The sequence below is a fragment of the Columba livia genome, chromosome 1 (genome assembly GCF_036013475.1).
Source record: "Columba livia isolate bColLiv1 breed racing homer chromosome 1, bColLiv1.pat.W.v2, whole genome shotgun sequence".
Lineage (NCBI taxonomy): Eukaryota > Metazoa > Chordata > Aves > Columbiformes > Columbidae > Columba > Columba livia.
In genome coordinates this window covers 153175703-153193711 of record NC_088602.1, presented here as the reverse complement: position 1 = coordinate 153193711, position 18009 = coordinate 153175703, and the positions used below count along the sequence as shown (strand labels likewise).

At 41.5% G+C, this 18009-nt stretch overlaps 1 protein-coding gene across 2 annotated transcripts in view; it reads right to left on the bottom strand.

Moving 5' to 3' along the window:
- Window positions 1-6643: 6643 nt before the first annotated feature.
- Window positions 6644-18009, bottom strand: part of POLR3B (RNA polymerase III subunit B) — an 83103-nt gene continuing 71737 nt past the window's right edge. For both annotated transcript variants that reach the window (XM_065039156.1, XM_065039163.1), the window contains exons 27-28: window positions 12060-12233; window positions 6644-7207 (exon numbers count right to left, since the gene is read on the bottom strand). In XM_065039156.1, the coding sequence (XP_064895228.1) occupies window positions 7078-7207; window positions 12060-12233 (304 nt within the window). In that variant the 3' untranslated portion in view covers window positions 6644-7077. The remainder of the gene's footprint in view (window positions 7208-12059; window positions 12234-18009) is intronic.

Genomic DNA, 18009 nt, shown 5'->3' with positions numbered 1-18009 from the left:
GGAAGAAACAGAGAAGGATCTTGTTTCTGTATTAGCTTCCCTATCCCACTTATCTTTATTATCAGAACAGGAAATGTTAATTGTTTTATGTATATTAACACTCGTGAAGAACCTATACATATAGGCAAAGAACACGATACGGGGTAAGCTGACAGATGGTTCCTGGAATCGACTCTGTGCATGTGCTTGGGGAGTGTGATGCTGACAGATGTAGGAATTGGAAGAAGAATATCAAAAGGCTGCCTAGGTAAACACATGCACTGATTCCTTCAAAAGGCTTTAATTGACACAAGCACTGAGAGAAAGTGGCTGGGGCAGGCACATATGTAGGTATCCGGCAGAAAATGAGCAGAAGAACTGAGGCATGCAAATGGCGGATTGCACATACACCGGGCAGGGGGCACCTTCTTTTTAGTTTGAAAGAAAAGTAACATGAATTGCAGCTGGTTTGCTGTAGCTACAGACAAGTCTGAATCCAAGTTTTGTTGAAGGTAAGCATAGGGCAGCCTTAAATGATCTTTTTTTTTCTTTCACTAATGTTTGTGGAAGGAATTTTGCTCAGCTCCAGTTCGCAGGTTCGTGGAGAAGTGCAGTGCCAGTGTTGCCCAAACAGTGACCAGTGAAAACATCTTTTTCATACTGGTCAGTTCCAGCCTGCATGGAGGAAGGGAATTCACTCTTCTGGGTAGCACTGATGTCTGAACAAGTCCAGAAGAACCTCTGCCCCCAGGGCTGCTGCCCAGAACGCTTGGCCTGGGGGACTCTTGCTGACTTGAGTATGAGAAAAGGGCAAGCACTCATCGATCTCTGAGCTTACACCAGATTTAGCTGGCTTTTGTTGTGTGTGGCTGGTACTAGTTACCAGAGGATTTGTACTGCGTGTTGGAAGAAGAGCCAGCCCTAAAAGCTATTATAGACAACAGACACAGAAAAGATCCATTCCAGACTGCATCTAAGCTGCCGAACAACTGGATGTGAAGCTGTCATATCCTTTTAGATGACCGACTGATAATGAGTTTCTTTTGATCTGCCTGGAGCATGGAGAATTACCTTAGGTGCCTGCCTCTGGCTGGCAGGGTGAGGCCTGAATACAGAGTTTTCATTTCACTAGGAGTTCAAGGGAAAACCATTTCCATTATTAGAACATAAGTTTCTCAAAATATTAGAACTTCACTGTCTAGCACACTGATTTATTTTCTTGGATTTTAAGTTATTTTTCTGTTTATAATGTGTTGTTTTTTGCTAAGTCTGAGTGGACAGTAACTACCACGCACTGTCTGGAATGATAAAGCACATGCATAGGTCAAGTAGCTCCCCAAAACTCATGTTAACGAAAAGACAAAGGTTCCGCTGCAGTTAGCAGCAGGGAATTGCTTTTGTTTTGGAAGCAACATGCTGTTTATATATTGACTGGGAGGAGGGGACAAAGACATTCACAATGAACTATCGGAAAAATATGTGGTAGTTGAAACCACCTCAGTTGTACCTGCCCCAGGAAATACACAAATTAATGGGCAGCTGTAATTAGGAGAAAGATATGGTTGGTTGAGTTTTTTTTCCCCAGCAGCAAGATGCAAGAGCAATGGGCTGCTCACAAGCTTGGAAGTCTTTCAGGAGATGGAAGAAAGGCCCAAGTCCATTTACGGGGTACCCAACAGAAAACTGTGTTGTTGACTTCAAAACAGGAATAAAGCCATACAAACCACCTTTTAAATACTCCAACTGTAAAAAAATCACTGTATTGGCTCTGACCCAGGTTTGGAAAGTTCAACTGAGACTTCTGGCATTCTGGGATGTACATTCATATGTACAGAAGGCAGAAAGGGTGTATTTGGTGACATCCAATGGTAGGACAAGGGGTAATGGATTCAAACTGGAACACAAGAGATTCCACTTAAATTTGAGAAGAAACTTCTTCTCAGTGAGGGTGACAGAGCACTGGAACAGGCTGCCCAGGGGGGTTGTGGAGTCTCCTACTCCGGAGACATTCAAAACCCACCTGGACGCCTTCCTGTGTAACCTCATCTGGGTGTTCCTGCTCTGGTGGGGGTTTGGACTAGATGATCCTTGAGGTCCCTTCCAATCCCTAACATTCTGTGATTTGTCTCCTGGCTCCATACAGTGAGTTCTTAAAAGAATGCTGAGAGGCAAAACTGACCCACTGGCCAATCACGCAGTCTTATCTACCTGGAAGAAAAGAGTCTGACTAGGGCTATGTACACAGGGTAGAGTAAGACTGACAGAGCAGCCAGTCCTTACTCTTGCACCTCTCCACCCTTTCAAAGAAAGAATTACCCCACTGAAACTCGTTGTTCCAGGCTGAGATGAAAACATCTCATGAGAAGGATGAGCCAAAATCAGAACTCGGGTTCAAACATGCTCAGGTTTCTAGCAGAGTTTAGGTCTAAAACATGGATCTGTTTTCTGGGTTTCTGAGCTTCAGGCACAGAAACTGGAATCCAGATCTTCACCGTGCCTCGCACACGTTAAGCCTCCCAGCACTGGTCCAGCTAACAGCAAAGAGTCACCATCTGGCTGGGTTTTACGGTTTGATGAAGTGCTTAGTTTTAAGGCAAGCACGTGTCTGGCACCTGGGGACTGTGGAGTCCTGATCCCAGTTCTGGCACCGTCTTCCTGTGGCCCTGGGCAAGTCATGTCCTCTTCGGCAGAGGGAATTCATCGAGTGCCCCATGGCCCCACTGAATCAGCGATGGGCTGTAAAACAATCCTCAGCTCTGCACGAACAAGAGGCCTCTCGGCAGCGCTGAGCCAGACCTGTGTCACGGACCAGAGATGCTTGCGCCCCCCACACTGCCCACACTGCTCCTGCGGTCACCAAACAGGGGCTGCAAGACAGGGAAGCCAGTTCAGGGCTTATGCACCCTTGTGTGAGGGCCATCCTCGCCTTCAAGTGCCTCGAGACAAAGTACAGACACGTTTTCGGCCCCTCTAGCTTGGTTTTACAGCTGCACGACACCATTGATTCTTGCCATCAGGCTTTACAGGTGTGGGCTGAGCAAGGCTGGCAAGCCCATTTTCAGATGCACAGCACTGTTCATTAGTTTGCCATTTGTTATCACTGACCGATTATACTTCAGTCTTTTTAGGTTTTGAATTATGACGTACTCCCATTTTGCTATAAACCACAGATATTTTTCTATTTACATTAGAAAACCTGAGAAAAGACACATGGTAATTTATCATCATCATGATGAATCTATGTTTTTCATTGGTTTTCCTCCCTGTTTAAGCAACAAGTAGAGAGTCCAAAGAACTGAAAGCTCTCTTTTGCTTACAAAGAAGCTTCAATGTGTAGCAAACTCTTAATGAGATATGGACATCACAAACAAAACCAATTGTGCTTAGTTGGAGCCCTTTACTTTCCACATCTTAAAATTATTAAATCTCAGTCTGCCTGTATTTCATATTATATTCCCCTTGAGTGCCAAAATTTGCCGGTCTGGTTTCATTCTTCTCTATAGTTTGTTTTTTTAGTTTATAAGTTTGGAAACATTTACCTTAAAAAAAAAAAAAAAGTAAAAAAACTTGTGAGGGTTATGTAAGTGATTCAAAGTGAGGCTGTGTGGGTGTCAAGAGAATGGGACCAGACTCCTTTCAGTGGTGCCCAATGATAGGATGAGGGGCAATGGGCACAGACTGAAGATGGAGGTTCCATCTAAACATGAGGGGAAACTTCTTTACTTAAAGGGTGCCCAGAGAGGCTGTGGAGTCTCCTTCTCTGGAAACACTCAAGGCCCAGCTGGACATATTCCTGTGCCATTTGTTCTGGTGAACCTGATTTAGCAGGTGGGTTGGACTGGATGATCTCCAGATGCCCCTTCCAACTCTAACCATCCTGTGATTCTGTTTTTCTGAACTCTGAACAAGTGACCCACCTTGCCCACAGTTCCAGAACTGGCTAAAAGACCCACACTTTGCTCTCCCCCAGAGCATTCTGCAGCTCAGCCCCAGCTTTATCCTGTTTCTCACAACAGAACAGTAGAGCTGGACATGTATAGCATTTGAAGGAGTAGCTTTTACCTAACATCTTTGTTTTGCAGTGAAATAATGGACTTGACTACTGAATTCTAGACCTGTATATGGTTCTTACCTTTTAATAGCATTTCATCCTTTCTGTGCAAAGTAAATGGCAACTTATACCATATGGACTTAGGTATCTCTTCCAACAGCAGCACACACCTCCAGCTTATCTCAGAAAGTGGACTGTACTTTGCATTTCAGCTGGGACTAACACTAGTGACCTTCATACTGAATAGCGTTTCTAGAAAGCCTCTCCTAGACACTAAATACAAGAGATAAAGAAGTTGCAATGGAATAAAAACTTTATGGCAGTTTTCAAGCCACAGCTCCTTGTGCTAAAGACTTAAGATTTTGTCAAGTGTGGTTCAGATTATTCTATCGCTTTCAGCAATTTGGCAGAGTCAGGGCAGGGTTGATTTGGGCCAGTCCAGTGACAGCAGTACAGCCGTTAGCTGACATAAGACCTCTTTGTGAAGGCATTCCCTGTATAAAAAGGGGGAGGAGAACCTGGCTAGGAGAATAATTCACCAGAGGAAAAGCTCACCAGAGGAAAGCAGTGTGACAGCTCTGGAGTTCTGAGAATCTATGTTACCTCAGCAGTCCATGCGTCATAATTTTTCCTGGCTGCAGTAGGATTCCTTCCTTGAACCACCACTAGGACATTCCAGGAATCCAGAGCTGTTTGTTCCATTTCTGCTGCTGGTTTTGTAATGCCTGTTCCACTGCCATGAGACTACTTGCAGGTGTCTATTACAATGGAACACAGGTAGCCTCTTAAAGAGAGGCAAAAAGTAAAAAACAGAGTTTCAGCTCAGATCTGCACTTCAATAAGCCTCTGGTGTATGCACAGGCTTAGGTTAGACCATAGTGACGTGTGAACCAAACTGAGGTAGGTACCACCAGAACAGTTGAGAGTGGGTGACCCTCACTCACTGCCAGACATGTCTAGTTTCTGTGTTCTACTGGATCCATCATTGCTAAGGCTGCACCTTTCCTCCTAAACTTCAGACACTGCAGAAGATTTCCTTCACTCTCACTTCATCACCCCCACGCTTTCATCAGCTCAAGGCAAACTAGCTGCAAGGGGTTGCACACAGAGCTGCTTTCTCAATGGGGTTACTCAGGAGCACACTCCTTTGCTCCTCCTCCCTCTCTGCTATGCCTACTTATATTTCCACAGGTGTAACTCTACACATTGCTTAGTCTTTAATGTCCTCTAGCTCCGATCATCTCACCGGGGAGACCACTTAAGGGCAGACTTGCTGGCAAGAACACTTGATCCTCAGTGTAGTTTCCTCAATCCAGGTCAGAACTTTTCCCCACCAGCAGGCTGTAGCCTTGGAGGCTCACTCCCTCTGCTGGTGCGCCGAGCCTCAGCCTGGCAATTTCAGGGTGCAAAGGAAAGGTGGTTAATTTGGTTGGTGCTTTTGGTTAACTCCTTCCTCCAGTATGAAGCAGTAGGTCACTTGCTTGTAACTCTTTACAAACAACCCAAAGCTGTTCAGATCCTGGTAGAGGTGCTTCATGAGCTCTTCCAATCTAAATGTGCTGTGTTGGCATCTGTCCAGTTTAAAAAAAAAACAACAACAAAACCAAACAAAAAAAACCTCAAAACCAAAAAAAAAACCCCTATCCCTTCAGACTTGATCTGTAAGCCCAGACACAAAACTATCAGTCTAAGTATTTTGGTGGAAGCTTAAAAAACAAGCCTACTCAGGCTGATACTCAGCTGTGCTTCTTAAGCAGCAAAGAGAAATAGCAGCAATGTGACTGCAAGAAGTGTGAGGATCAGCATGCACAGTTCAGCCATATGAGGAGTCAAAGAGCATCTCAGGGCTTCCAGATCATGGGCAGTGTTCTGCATCCTCACTGATCTACAGTGCTGCCTTTCTCCGAAGCACCTGAACATGTGCATACTTTGTCTCAACTTCAGTGTGACTAATCCTTTGTTTAAAAAGTTAACCACATGCTTTGCTGGGTAAGGGCTAAAGTGCATTTAGGGTACTAAGTGACTCTTAGTTCATCCACTGCTTTAGGTCTAGGCCATAGATCTCATGAAAAAATTCAGCTGTTCCCTTTCTAAATCCCTTCAGGTCATTCAAACCTGCTTCACTGTCAATGGAAGATTCGTTGTGTCGTTGTTGTGTTTAAGTTTTAACTATGCCCATATTTAAAAAAAAAATAAAGTTCTAAAGTCCTAGAACAGCACACACCTGTATCTAGTGTTTGCAACCCATGTTTTCAGGGCTTTGGGCCAGTGTATTATTACATTTACTATGTAAATATAATAGGAACTGAATGGATATCTGTAAGCTGTATCATACGCTTGGTGCGTATACAGTTACTTCCTTTGAACTTCATGGAAACTGCGCCCGTTTAGCAGAAAGCAGACGTGACTGCATAATCACACCATTGCTGGCACACAAATGCACCTGCATATTGAAATCCCACTCAAAATGTCTGATTTCAAGTTCTTGAAAAAGGAGTTTCATTTCTCTAAGCCTGACACTACTTAACAAAATTATAATGCTTTAACAAAATACTTTAGGAATAGGAAAATGGTTTAGAAATAATAAGAAGGCTTTACAACCATCAACACATATTCAGGTTATATTATTTAAAACATTTATTAGTCTTTCATATTCCACTGGTCTGGAAAACATTTTTAACCTCTATGAACAAGATGTGCATTCAGCTCAGCTCAAGTCCTAGTCCAGAAAATCACTTTCCAAAACCAAGCGTGGGGTTGTCTGAAGTGAAACAAGTGCTTTGCTGGATTATGGCCTTATTCCACAATTCCCACATGTCCTGTTCACTCAGACTAATCAAGCCTTTCAGAACTGCTCCTAGTGCATTCCACTGACAGAGTCTCTACTGTCAATTTAAAACCAGGCAGGATATGTAAGAAAGATTTCTTGCACTGTCCTACACCTCCCTTCTACCCACTCAGGTTTTAGAGTTATTCTTGTTCCACCCTCAAAAAATCTTCCAGTTATATATGCTGGATTTAAATTTCTGTACTTCTTTCTATCTTTTTCATTCATTGTACTTAGCTAGCTTTAGCCTAGGTATGATGTTCATTGACTGCAGTTCTTGGAATAGGAGTTTGCAGGCATATGGTATGCGCAGAGAAGACACATGACATGATGATTTGCAGTAGTGGCACCTAGGGAAACAAAGAAAAAGAAACAACGTCAGAGTTGGTACATAAATGAAGCTCTGGAGAAAAAAAAGTCGCCACTATCCACTGGTTTCTTTGTCCACCTGCATTTAATCACTGGGTCCAGTCCCAGAAGGGGCCGAGTGCTTGACCCAGTTTAGCACTTAAGGAAGTCATAACTTTAAGCCCCTCAATAATGTGACTGAAATCAACAGGAACTTAATTTTAAACCTGCACTTTTCGTGAAGGAGAATCACAGCGCTCAGTAGCTAACAGGACTGACTTCTCCTGCTTCACCACTCACGAAACTGCCAACACAAACTCAGCATTGTGTAATGAGAGAAAGGAGGTAAGCAAAGCTAAGTATTTCTGCAAAACATGGTTAACGGTCCAGTTTCTGTTTTATATACATGTCACAAAAGGGCAGCAGGAAGAAAAAAGGTTAACACTTAGTTTTTTTCCTTATACGTAGTTTTACCCTATAATGTCTCAAATCAGTACGTATTCCTACCTCAGAAAAGAGGCATCTCTCATCTTACATCGCTGCGTGAACAGCCAAAGCTTTAGTTGAGACAGGAAACAAGTAAAAACTGCTTTACCATATATTATTTGCACTCTTTACTCAAATAATGATCTTAAAATTCTGGGGGAAAGGGATTTTTTTGTCATATAGATATAACCTTGACCATAAAAGGTATAGATAGGCTGGTCACTCAGCCATTTTTCCAGTATTGGGACCCAAAGTCAGCGGTGGTAGCAACTGTTTAAATTATTTAGTTTCATACTGTGTACACACAAAGGAAATTACAAATCTTTCTCATAAATATCAGCTTCCAATCTCCGTGTTTCTTCATTCTCCTGTATATTCCATTTTCTGGTTCTGGAGAGGTGAGAAAGCCAGGCCTTTGGGAACACGGGGTGACTCAGCACTTCTCTAATGGTCTAAGAAAGTTCCCTTTTTGTTTCTGTGTTTCAAATTTGTATTTCTGCCATAAAGTTGTAACAGCCTGAAGATCCACTTAAAGAAGAATTAGCAAAATTCCTACATGCTTCTGTGGTATGGAATGAGACTGAGGATCAACATCTATAAGAAAGCCAATGCTTAGTCATTTGTTTCTGTTACCTATGAACTTGACCTAAAGCATGTAGAAGTCAATGGGGACAGGTCCAATAAAGTCAGTGAGTGTTAATAATGTTCTTGGTTATGAGAGTTGGCATTAGTCTTACAGTTGCTTTTTCGGACACCGCTACTTCTCTTTTACACACATACCTAAAGAACATGTTGAAGAGCTGGTTATTTTCCAAGAAAACTGTGGTTGTCCTGACCTCCACATGCTCCATACTTAGGGTATTTTTCTTTTTTCAAAACCAATAAAGTTGTCAACCAACAACACAGAAGCCCTAATTACATTTCTGCAGTTCATGATGAGGAATGAAGCTTCACTTCTTCCCAGTAATTGCTTTCACTTTGTCTAAATCTGACTACAGGCAGTAAGAAGGTAATAGACTGAACTTGCTGTTTGCCTGGAACAGGCTTCTCCTGTAGACATCATTACACAGAGGAAACGTTACAGGCAACATGCCCTTAAAACAGAATAGACCTCAATCGCAGGTTTATAACTACTCCCCTAGTCCAAATGCAGAGGGATAGGTACATTTTTGTGGTGGGAGGAAGTGACCTAAGCAGGAGCCATTTTCTGACGATAATATAGTGAGCAACTGTTCTCAAAAGAAGCAGCCTTGCAAGCCCTGGAAGCCTGATGAGACACTTTTCTGCTATGAGCAGACAGATGTCTGGCACCTGATCACAGCTACTAGGGACTGAGGAGCTACTCAGTACTGAGGACTGACTACTCACTACACACCCAGGCTCAAAGCTACACCGTTCTGGGCCTGCTTTGTACTTGGATGGGGATCTCCCCCAAAGGTTAAGGCGCAATAAGCATAGAGCTCTGTCAAACAGAGATCACAGAAACTGAAGTACTTGAAAGACCATTTGGTACCAGAATGGATACTAAAATGGACAGGAAAAGGCAACTGTGCCAAGGCTGAATCTGGACCAGAAACAACATTTTTCTTTATGTACTTATTAAAATGCTCAGACTTTGGGGATTGGAATACCTTCTTATCATCCTAAAAGGACCAAATTCTGCTCATTGCAGGCAGTGGAGTCCTGCCTGAGCACCTGTGCAACAGCAAAGTTGGAAAATTTCCATAAAACTGGTACGTCACAGTAAGTTTATACTGTATTTTGTATGGGGACAAACTCTGTCACTGCCACAACAGTCCCCTTCCCCTGTGACAGTACCAGATCAGGTCCTAACGCTGATGTGGTATTACTGTCTTGCAGAAAAACATCCCCAGTGGATAGTCCTTGTCTTGGACAAAGCGTTCATCTTCCTTAAGACAAGTGCCCTTAACGCTAGCCACCAAACAGCGTGTTCCTAAAAGGCTTCTTGCAGCAATGTCTTATTAATGCCAGAATCACTGAAAAGACCAATTTAGAAGTTTCTCTTAATGACTTGGTCTCTACTGTGATGCCCATTGTAGAGCCACTTGCTTCAGCTACTGGCAGACACAGCCTATCATTTAGCAGAAACTACCTCTTATTGATTACTCTCGCACATCAGACAGCTTTTCACAGAATCAGATTGCAAGAATGTCTGGCTCTGTCTGAGAGCGCAGTTTCTGTCACAGTTATTTAAAGAGTCACCAAACTTTGTTACAAACCTCAAAATATGAGATATACTAACCACACCTTAAAAATACAATCTAATGCTATTTCTAAAGTTCAAGTTCCTACTTTTCTTCCCATGGTCTCTGAAAATCTTCAAGGACTGCTCTGAAAGCCAAGGTTCTTATTAAAAATAATTGAGCTACATCTGGACATGAGTTTTTTTTTTTGTAAGGCAGTGCTTTACACAGTTAGAAGTGGCTGGACTTACGGCATACCCTTCCTTTCAGACAAGTTCCTTCAACTGTTATTTGCGTTGGGGTAGTTTTAAGATACCTGGATCAGAAAAAGGCCTCACTTGTTACATACAGTGTACACACGCTCCAAAAGAACAGGACTCTCAGAAATACCGGCTGCACAAAAGCCAGCAGGACAATGCCCAACTAAAAATCAACAAGTGACATGGGATGCGCAGTGCAAGCCTCGTCTCTCTGGATTTCACGTGTGTTCACCTCCCTCCGTCTGAACCGCTGCTCCATAAGCAGCAGAACTGCTGCTGTCGGCAGACAGATGTGGCACTTGGTTTCTGGCCAGCAGCCATGGGCTTCAGAAGAAAGGGCTGACCAAGGGCAGAAATGGTAGCTGCCACTTTTACACATCTAGGAACTGAGAACACGCCTCGCTTTCCTACTTCATTGTATCATGGAAAAATCATTCTCGAAGCACTGAAGTGAACAAAGTCCAATTTCCTGCCTCTCCCAATAGATTGATACTGATACCCAAGATGTGGCAAGTTTCCGACAATATTCTTTTGAGGTGTTTAGAAATGAATCTTTCTCCACCTCCTTCCAATTCCCCGTCTTCCTCTGACATCAATATTAGAGTAACTTGTAACTTGAACTCGCATAGTTTATTTTTTTCTCCCTTTGTTATGGGATTGCATGTTTTCACAAAGCATGCAAGAACACTGTATCTCATAAATTCGTACTGGTCTCACAAGTCTGTTTTTCTGCTTGGCTAAAACAAAACCAAAGCTAAAGCAAAGCTTTTCCCTCACCTTCAAAGAACACAAAAGCAAGTTTCCCTATCTCCTAACAATCATGGTGTATTTCCAGCATGCTACAGAACAACTTTAAATCTAGTATCTCAAAATTAGTGTAGAGAAAAGATGGTTAGAGCAAAGCCCGTAGTGATACACATGATGAGCTCCACACAGTTTAGACATCCAGTTTTATGCTTCCCCTACAGGGGAAGATCAACTCAGATAAACTCAACACTGGCTTAGGACCCAGCATAAGACAGCAAGACCATCAGCTAGTCTAGAGATAAGTTTCTTAGGGACAAGGCAGTTGGGCAGAAGCCAGCTGAATTTCCAACCAGGCAGCTGCTTGTCTCTCTGGTGCATTTGCCTGATGTTTCAAAGAGGAGCTCCTTGTTTTACAAGACTACAAAGCAAAAGGCATTTGGGAGGGGCACACTGAAGAAAGCCATATCCATGTGATTATGAACGCTGTAATTCAAGACCAAGACAGCAGGACATGTTGTTTGCTTCTCCCATTCTTCTGTGCCCACTCTCTCTTCAGCCTTGCGAGGTTCAACAAGTGATTGCACCAGGAAGCTCTGTGGCTAGCATAGCTAGTAATCTCACTTCTGGTGTCAGAAGAGTCAAGTACACTGACACAGCTATTTTCCCCTTGTCAAAAAATAGATGATAAACAGGACTGGGCATTTGCTAATCCCTTGCAAGGGTGGGAAAGAAGGCAGCAGACAGCGCGAAGGTGATCTTTCCCACAAGGACAGCTGGCTGTGGAAGACAATACCTGTGATCCCACAACAGGAGAGAAGCCAGTCCATTGACTACACACTCACTTTAGTCCTCACTTCGGTCAGACCACAACAAAGAACCACTCCCGTCACCAGTTTTCAAGCTACCAATTTTGAACGTTGACACTGGTTTTGATTAAGGTGCCTGGGACTGTTAATTGGTGCCTGTGAGCACTTTAAAACTGAGACGCACTATAACCAAGGGCAAAGTTCTGTTACAGAGAGGAGTGTTTAATCTGCACCAATTTGCTTTATGTACCTGAAGTCAAGGGTTTTTTTGAAAATATAAAACACGTCACAGGCACAAAGTGAGGAGGGGACACTGTGATTTACAAAAAGCATTACAATTGGACAACTTACCAGCCTGAGTACCCCAGCAAGCCACACTGCCCACAAACATCCACTTCAAAGGCGTCACTTGAAATCATCAGTCTCTCCAACAAAAGCATGCTGGCTCCGTAACCTATCAAACAATCCCGTTCCATCTCTCCAAGACGTAAACCACCATCCCGGGATCGACCTTCAGTGGGTTGCCTTTGAAATAAATATTTGAAAAAATGTAGTAAGTATTTGAGAACATGCGTTCTACAACTCTAGGAATGGCTGTCTTCAAACTGTAGGACCAGTACAGGATCAATGGTCTTCAAACTGTAGGACCAGTACAGGATTGATGGACAACAGCATCCCACAAACCAGAGCTGCTGATCTCACAAATGTTTTATACAAGTTAAAGCAATTAATCTTTGCTCCTGCACTAGCGATACGGTGCAGTTCTGTGAGTGGCAACTGCAGCGTCAGGACACAACTCTTTACCTCACAGGATGCAGCCCAGTGAAAACTTTAACAAGAGACTGAACAGTATCCAAGATAATGTGGACACAGGTTTGGTACTCTTTTTTTGATGAGACATTCATAATAGTTTGTAGATAACCATATGAGACAATTCCCAGCAGCTAATGAATTAATCATCAAGCTGATGTTTCAGGTGAACTACAGCTAAGACTAAATTCTTAAAATAAAAGCATTTTTGATCTGGGAGAGAATACCCAAACCAAGCAGCAAACAAGTACTACACATATTACTAACTCATTATCGAAATCCTACTGTTTTTTTTTTTTTTTTTTTTTTAAAGTAACATTCATCTAATTTATTCTTTTCATGTCTTGTAGTTAATAGACTGATTTTTTTTTTATTGTATAAGTGCCTGGTTTTCTAGTTTCTCAACACAAATCAAACTCTCACTTTTTGTCTGGAAAGATTTCATGTCCTCATGGTGCTAGAGGCAAGTTTTAACAAGCAATGTAAGTATATGCTGAAGATTTTGAGGTAAAATGGCAAGATAAAATATATTAGTTAACAATATTATGACTATTTAAGCCTTTAAGTCAAAACTTTAAATATTTTGTCATACTGCAATTTCATACAGTATCAATGCTACCCTCATATACTAGCGCAATGCAGTAGTACCTAGGTTGCAAATATTAGCATGAACTATGAAGCAAAACCAAACTCCAATTCCTGAAGCACTAATATATTGCATGTGTTTTATTAAATACTTCAACCTTAGTATAATCTCTGAAGCATAATTTTAAAGAGAAGGAATAAAGAAATGTCATTTGCAATCACAAGAGGCTCTGATGCCCAGTGAGACCCCATGTTTATGTGCTGCTTCTGGTACCTGCAGCAGTGTAACCCACCTAGAATACCCTATGGCAGATCTGGCCCATAACTTTTGGAGTATACTTTATATTATTTCAAATAATCAAATTAGTTTAGGCATACTACATAGATTAAAAAAATATTTTTTGCCAATTTATTGCAACTCAGAGGAAAGGACTTATAAAGCCTTCAACATCTAATAATCTTCTGTAACAAGTATTAAAAAAATATACTAATTACTAGACCAAAATATCTTCTAAAGATGCAAGTTGTATTTGTTTTTAAGGGGAAGTAGTTTCCCTTAGTCTGACCACACTGGAACCTTAAAAATAATCTGCTTGTAACTTAAACCATCCTTTTCATTCATATAATCTTCTATTTTTCCCACTGTTGGGAGAATGGATAGAAGTTGTTTACATCCTGATTAAAATCCCTCTGGTCCCCTCCCCAGATGATGGGACCAGCACAGTTCAGATGCTGTTTGAAAGGACGAACCCTGTGCTAAATGCAGCTTCTCTTCTAAAGTCCCAAGAGGCAGATTTTAAAAGCAGTTGGGGTCTCCAAAGATTTGCTGTGGTGCTCTAAGTGCTTGAGTTCCTTTTACCAACTGACTTGTATAATATATTAGTTAATGCACAAGCCTATTTTCAAAAGTGCCACCAGGTGCTGTTCCACAGGATAAAACGCCAAAACAGCTTCACTAACGTGAGCCTAAATAAAGTCTCAATCCAGTTAAGGAAGAATAAAACATCTTGAAAAACCATGGGGTCTCAACTCCAGCCTTTTAAGAGTTGCTATGTCATGGGTCTTCCGGCAGATATGGGATTAAGATTTTTAAGGCAGCTGAAATCCCATTAAAAAAACCCCAAAACCCAAAACCCAAACAAACAAAAAAGCACAAAACAAACAACAACCCCCCAAACCAAACAGAACAAAACACTCAACCAAAACACAGAAAACACCCCAAAATCAAAAAATCCAACCCAAGTCTCAAGCTCCTGAGTGTTTCACTTGCACTGAATGTCAAGATGACCTCATTTAAAAAAAAGAAATCCCTTTTCCCTAAAAAGTAGTTTTCAAAAGTATCAAAAATTTCAATATTGAGAGTGGGCCTTTGAAAAGAGTCTGTCTTCTGCTCCCTAAGTCAACTGGATTTTTCTTCTGGTTCACATGAGTTTGAAAATTCCCCACACCAAGGCTTGTTTAAAATGTTAAAACAGTATTTGTAAAGCATTTGTGCTTCCCCTTTCCCCCTGTACGTGTACACACACACACTGCAGCTGTTGCTCTGGGCAACTACTTCCATTCTTTATTCCAAATTTAACATTCTGAAAACAAAGCAGACTCTTGAAAATAAGACTGGGAATATCCGTAAAGATTTTTTTTGTTGTTTTTAAAGAAGAAAACTATAGAAAGTTCTTAAAATTCCTAAGTGCTAAATAAAATGCAGTGAAAAAATAAGTACAAAATAAGGCCAAGTGGTCCTTATACTATTTAACTGCTGCATTTAGGAAAAAGCATAAACCGATTACCTTCAGTGTTTCTAAGCACATTAAGAATTTATTGGCAGTAATTCTGCATTTTCTGGAAGAACAGTAGGTTCAGCTTTATGGCCTGTCCCTTGTTTCATTGACCAGGGGAGGGAAATAAGCGCACCCCCATGAGCAAGAGCAGGCCTTGTAGGCCTCAGCACATGTCCCTTATGCCTCTGAGGGAAAACCAGCGGCTAATTCGAACTGGAGTCATTGGCTGAAACACGGATCTCCAAGAAGTGGAGTATTACCTGGACAAACGCTGTTTGAAGGAGGGGGGGGTGCTCTGCTCCCAGAGCGCAGAGAGAAGCCCTAACCAGTGTCATCACATTACACCCCTGCAGTACAACAGGAACTGGCGTATCTGATAAGTTCAAAAGACATGCAGGTGGCAGCTCTGACAATGTCCATCAAAACAACTATGCATACAGAAAAGCTTATATTGATCTCTTGTGAGGAAAACTAAAAGCAGTTTATCTATTAAAAAGATTTAGCAGGACCGGGTATCCAGGCAACACCATATATAGAATTAGGTTTTAAATTGTCAACTACTCACGGCAAAATAAATTAAGTATTGCATTTTGGTTAACAAACACCAATTCAGAGGGCAACATCCGGGTGGTTTTTGACTGTGTTGACAAAGGAGTGCTGCTTTGCAATTCTATTATAAAGTCTTGTTTTAATCAGAACAATATCTAGAATCAGTGACGTTCAAAGAACTCAAGTCTTCTGCCTTATTCCAGATGGGAATACAGTTTGTCAGCTATGGTACATTTGATATATAATAAAATGCATTTCAAGACAACAACAGCCGAATTCCATGTTGAAAGCTGTTAGAGAATGACTTTTAAAAGTAAAAAACAACGTTAGAAGCAATCTACTCTCCAGGAAGTGCAATGGATGATAAAACAATAGTGAGTATGAAAGCTGGCAAAGCAGACTCTCTCAGCGGAGGCGATGGCAATAACAAAAGTTTAATTAGTTGAGGAGAAAAAAAGAAAATTCCTAAAAGACTAGTCAAGAGGCAGCATAAATTGAACATTCACTAGCTTTCCTGAAAGTCAAATAAAGAGCCCCAGCTACATAGTATGATGCTGCTGACTGGAACAAAGAATTCAAAGAAAGTAAGGGGTGGGAGAAATCACACCACCATCATCTTTACATGTAAACATTACCTTGACTTGGGATTTAGGTTTCATTTAGATTCAATATGTCTAAACAGTTGAGAAGTTGGGGAGACAATACAAGAGCAGATGAAGGGATTTGAGTAAGCCAGGAGCTCCAGCAAAGCCAACTGCATGCACCATTAGCTAAGACAGCGAGTTTTCATTTTCATGTGAAGCACCAATACCACGACTAACACACTGAAGAACAGAAAATGGATGGGGCAGACAGCCCATTATTTGGGAATATTACTTATGTTCATATTGGCAAGCAGGTGTGGTAGGAAATGATGGCTGTGCTGTACTTGCTCTTCTTAATGTGGCTGGGGGAAAAGTTCAGACAAGAATTAGAAAAACTTTTCATTATTTCTCTCCCGGTTTAAACACTGGTATTCACTTCCAAGGAAAGTGTGAGACAACTTCAGTTTGTTCTAGAGACACCATGATGCTGGAAAGCCAAAAGTCATAGGAAACGTGCAATAAAAGCGAGAAAGATACTTCCTTATCAGGTACAGCAGAGACCTGCCCCTCCATTCTCTAACAGCACATCCACAGGTAGAAAAGTGTGCCTGTTAAGAGGACAGACTTGCTTACTTGTTGTGCAGGCAGACAAGGCAAGAAAAGTGGGTCAGCACATGGTAAGAGGCATAAAAATAAATTAAGAACATGAATCATGCTTGTTACAGGGAAGAGTAGGGCAGTATAGACATGACTTTGTGCTTATATCTCAAAAACAGTGCAAGAAAAGAAGGTCCAAAAGAAGAGTACTGCCATGCAGCAGATGAGATATCAGTGGTGGACATGATACTCCAGAAAGACTGGTAAAGGACATTTAGAATAATCTTTGCCAGAATATTCAACACTAGCTGGTAATTAACTTTCTGTCATGATTTAGCAAATGATCCTACTGTGCTGGAGGGAGGTGGACTAAGTCATCCACTAGGAGCCTCCTCAAAGCAAAGCCTGTGCCACTGAACTGTTTTTTGTGAGCCAGGAATATCACCAATTTAGAACATGAGTGCCAGCAGCTATACCGCTTGGCTTTAAGGAGAAAAAGTAACATCAGTGAAAGCGGGATGCTTCAAATTGCCCAAAGGTCCAGATAATTTAATAAGCCCACCTCCAAGGCTTATACCTATTACTCAGAATAAATCTGCTTGACTTAAAAGTTTGACACCAGATGATATCAACATGATAATCAACCTTTTTGTTGGAGAGAAAAGCAAGTTCAGGCTTATTGCAATGATCATGACTCCAAAGGAACTGAGAACGTACATTTAACTGTGCAAATAAAAACTGAGATTTACTGTTGGTATCTCTGTAACTTTTGCAGTTTATTAGTGTGAAAGGTGCTATTCTCCTGCATGGTACGGGATGATAACTGTGGACATACAACCCTAAATTCAGTTTTAGAATTGAATGGAAGATTCTGCAAGACAAAGTGCAGTATAGCAGGGACGTGTATTTTCTGATGCTTGTTTGCACTACTCTAGTGCCAATTTGCCTTGCCTTGACAGACGAAGACATGGGCCACATTGATATTAACCTGATGAATACCAAAGGATGCTGAAATATTAAAAGAAATTTCTTCCTTCTACTCATACTTGATTTAGTAAAAGTACAAATGTTAAATTAGAAAAAAATCCTCCAAAAATACCTACAATATGAGCAATCTAACAGGAAAGGTCAGAGTGTGCACAGTGAAATCACCAGATGGTATTTTCACCAACTGCTAACAGAAGTCTGAGAAGCAAACTTTGGATGACATAGAGCCCATAGAGCCCACCTGAACACTGAGAACAACCTCCTGCCAAAGTCCACTGTGAGGGCTTTTAGTCTGTAACAGCGTATTAACAGGTAATGGCATTTTGTGTCAAGTATCAAAAGGTAAACAAACTTTGTTTTATACCTATCGGTCAGCTGGACGCACTTCTGAACATACACTAAGAATTCTCT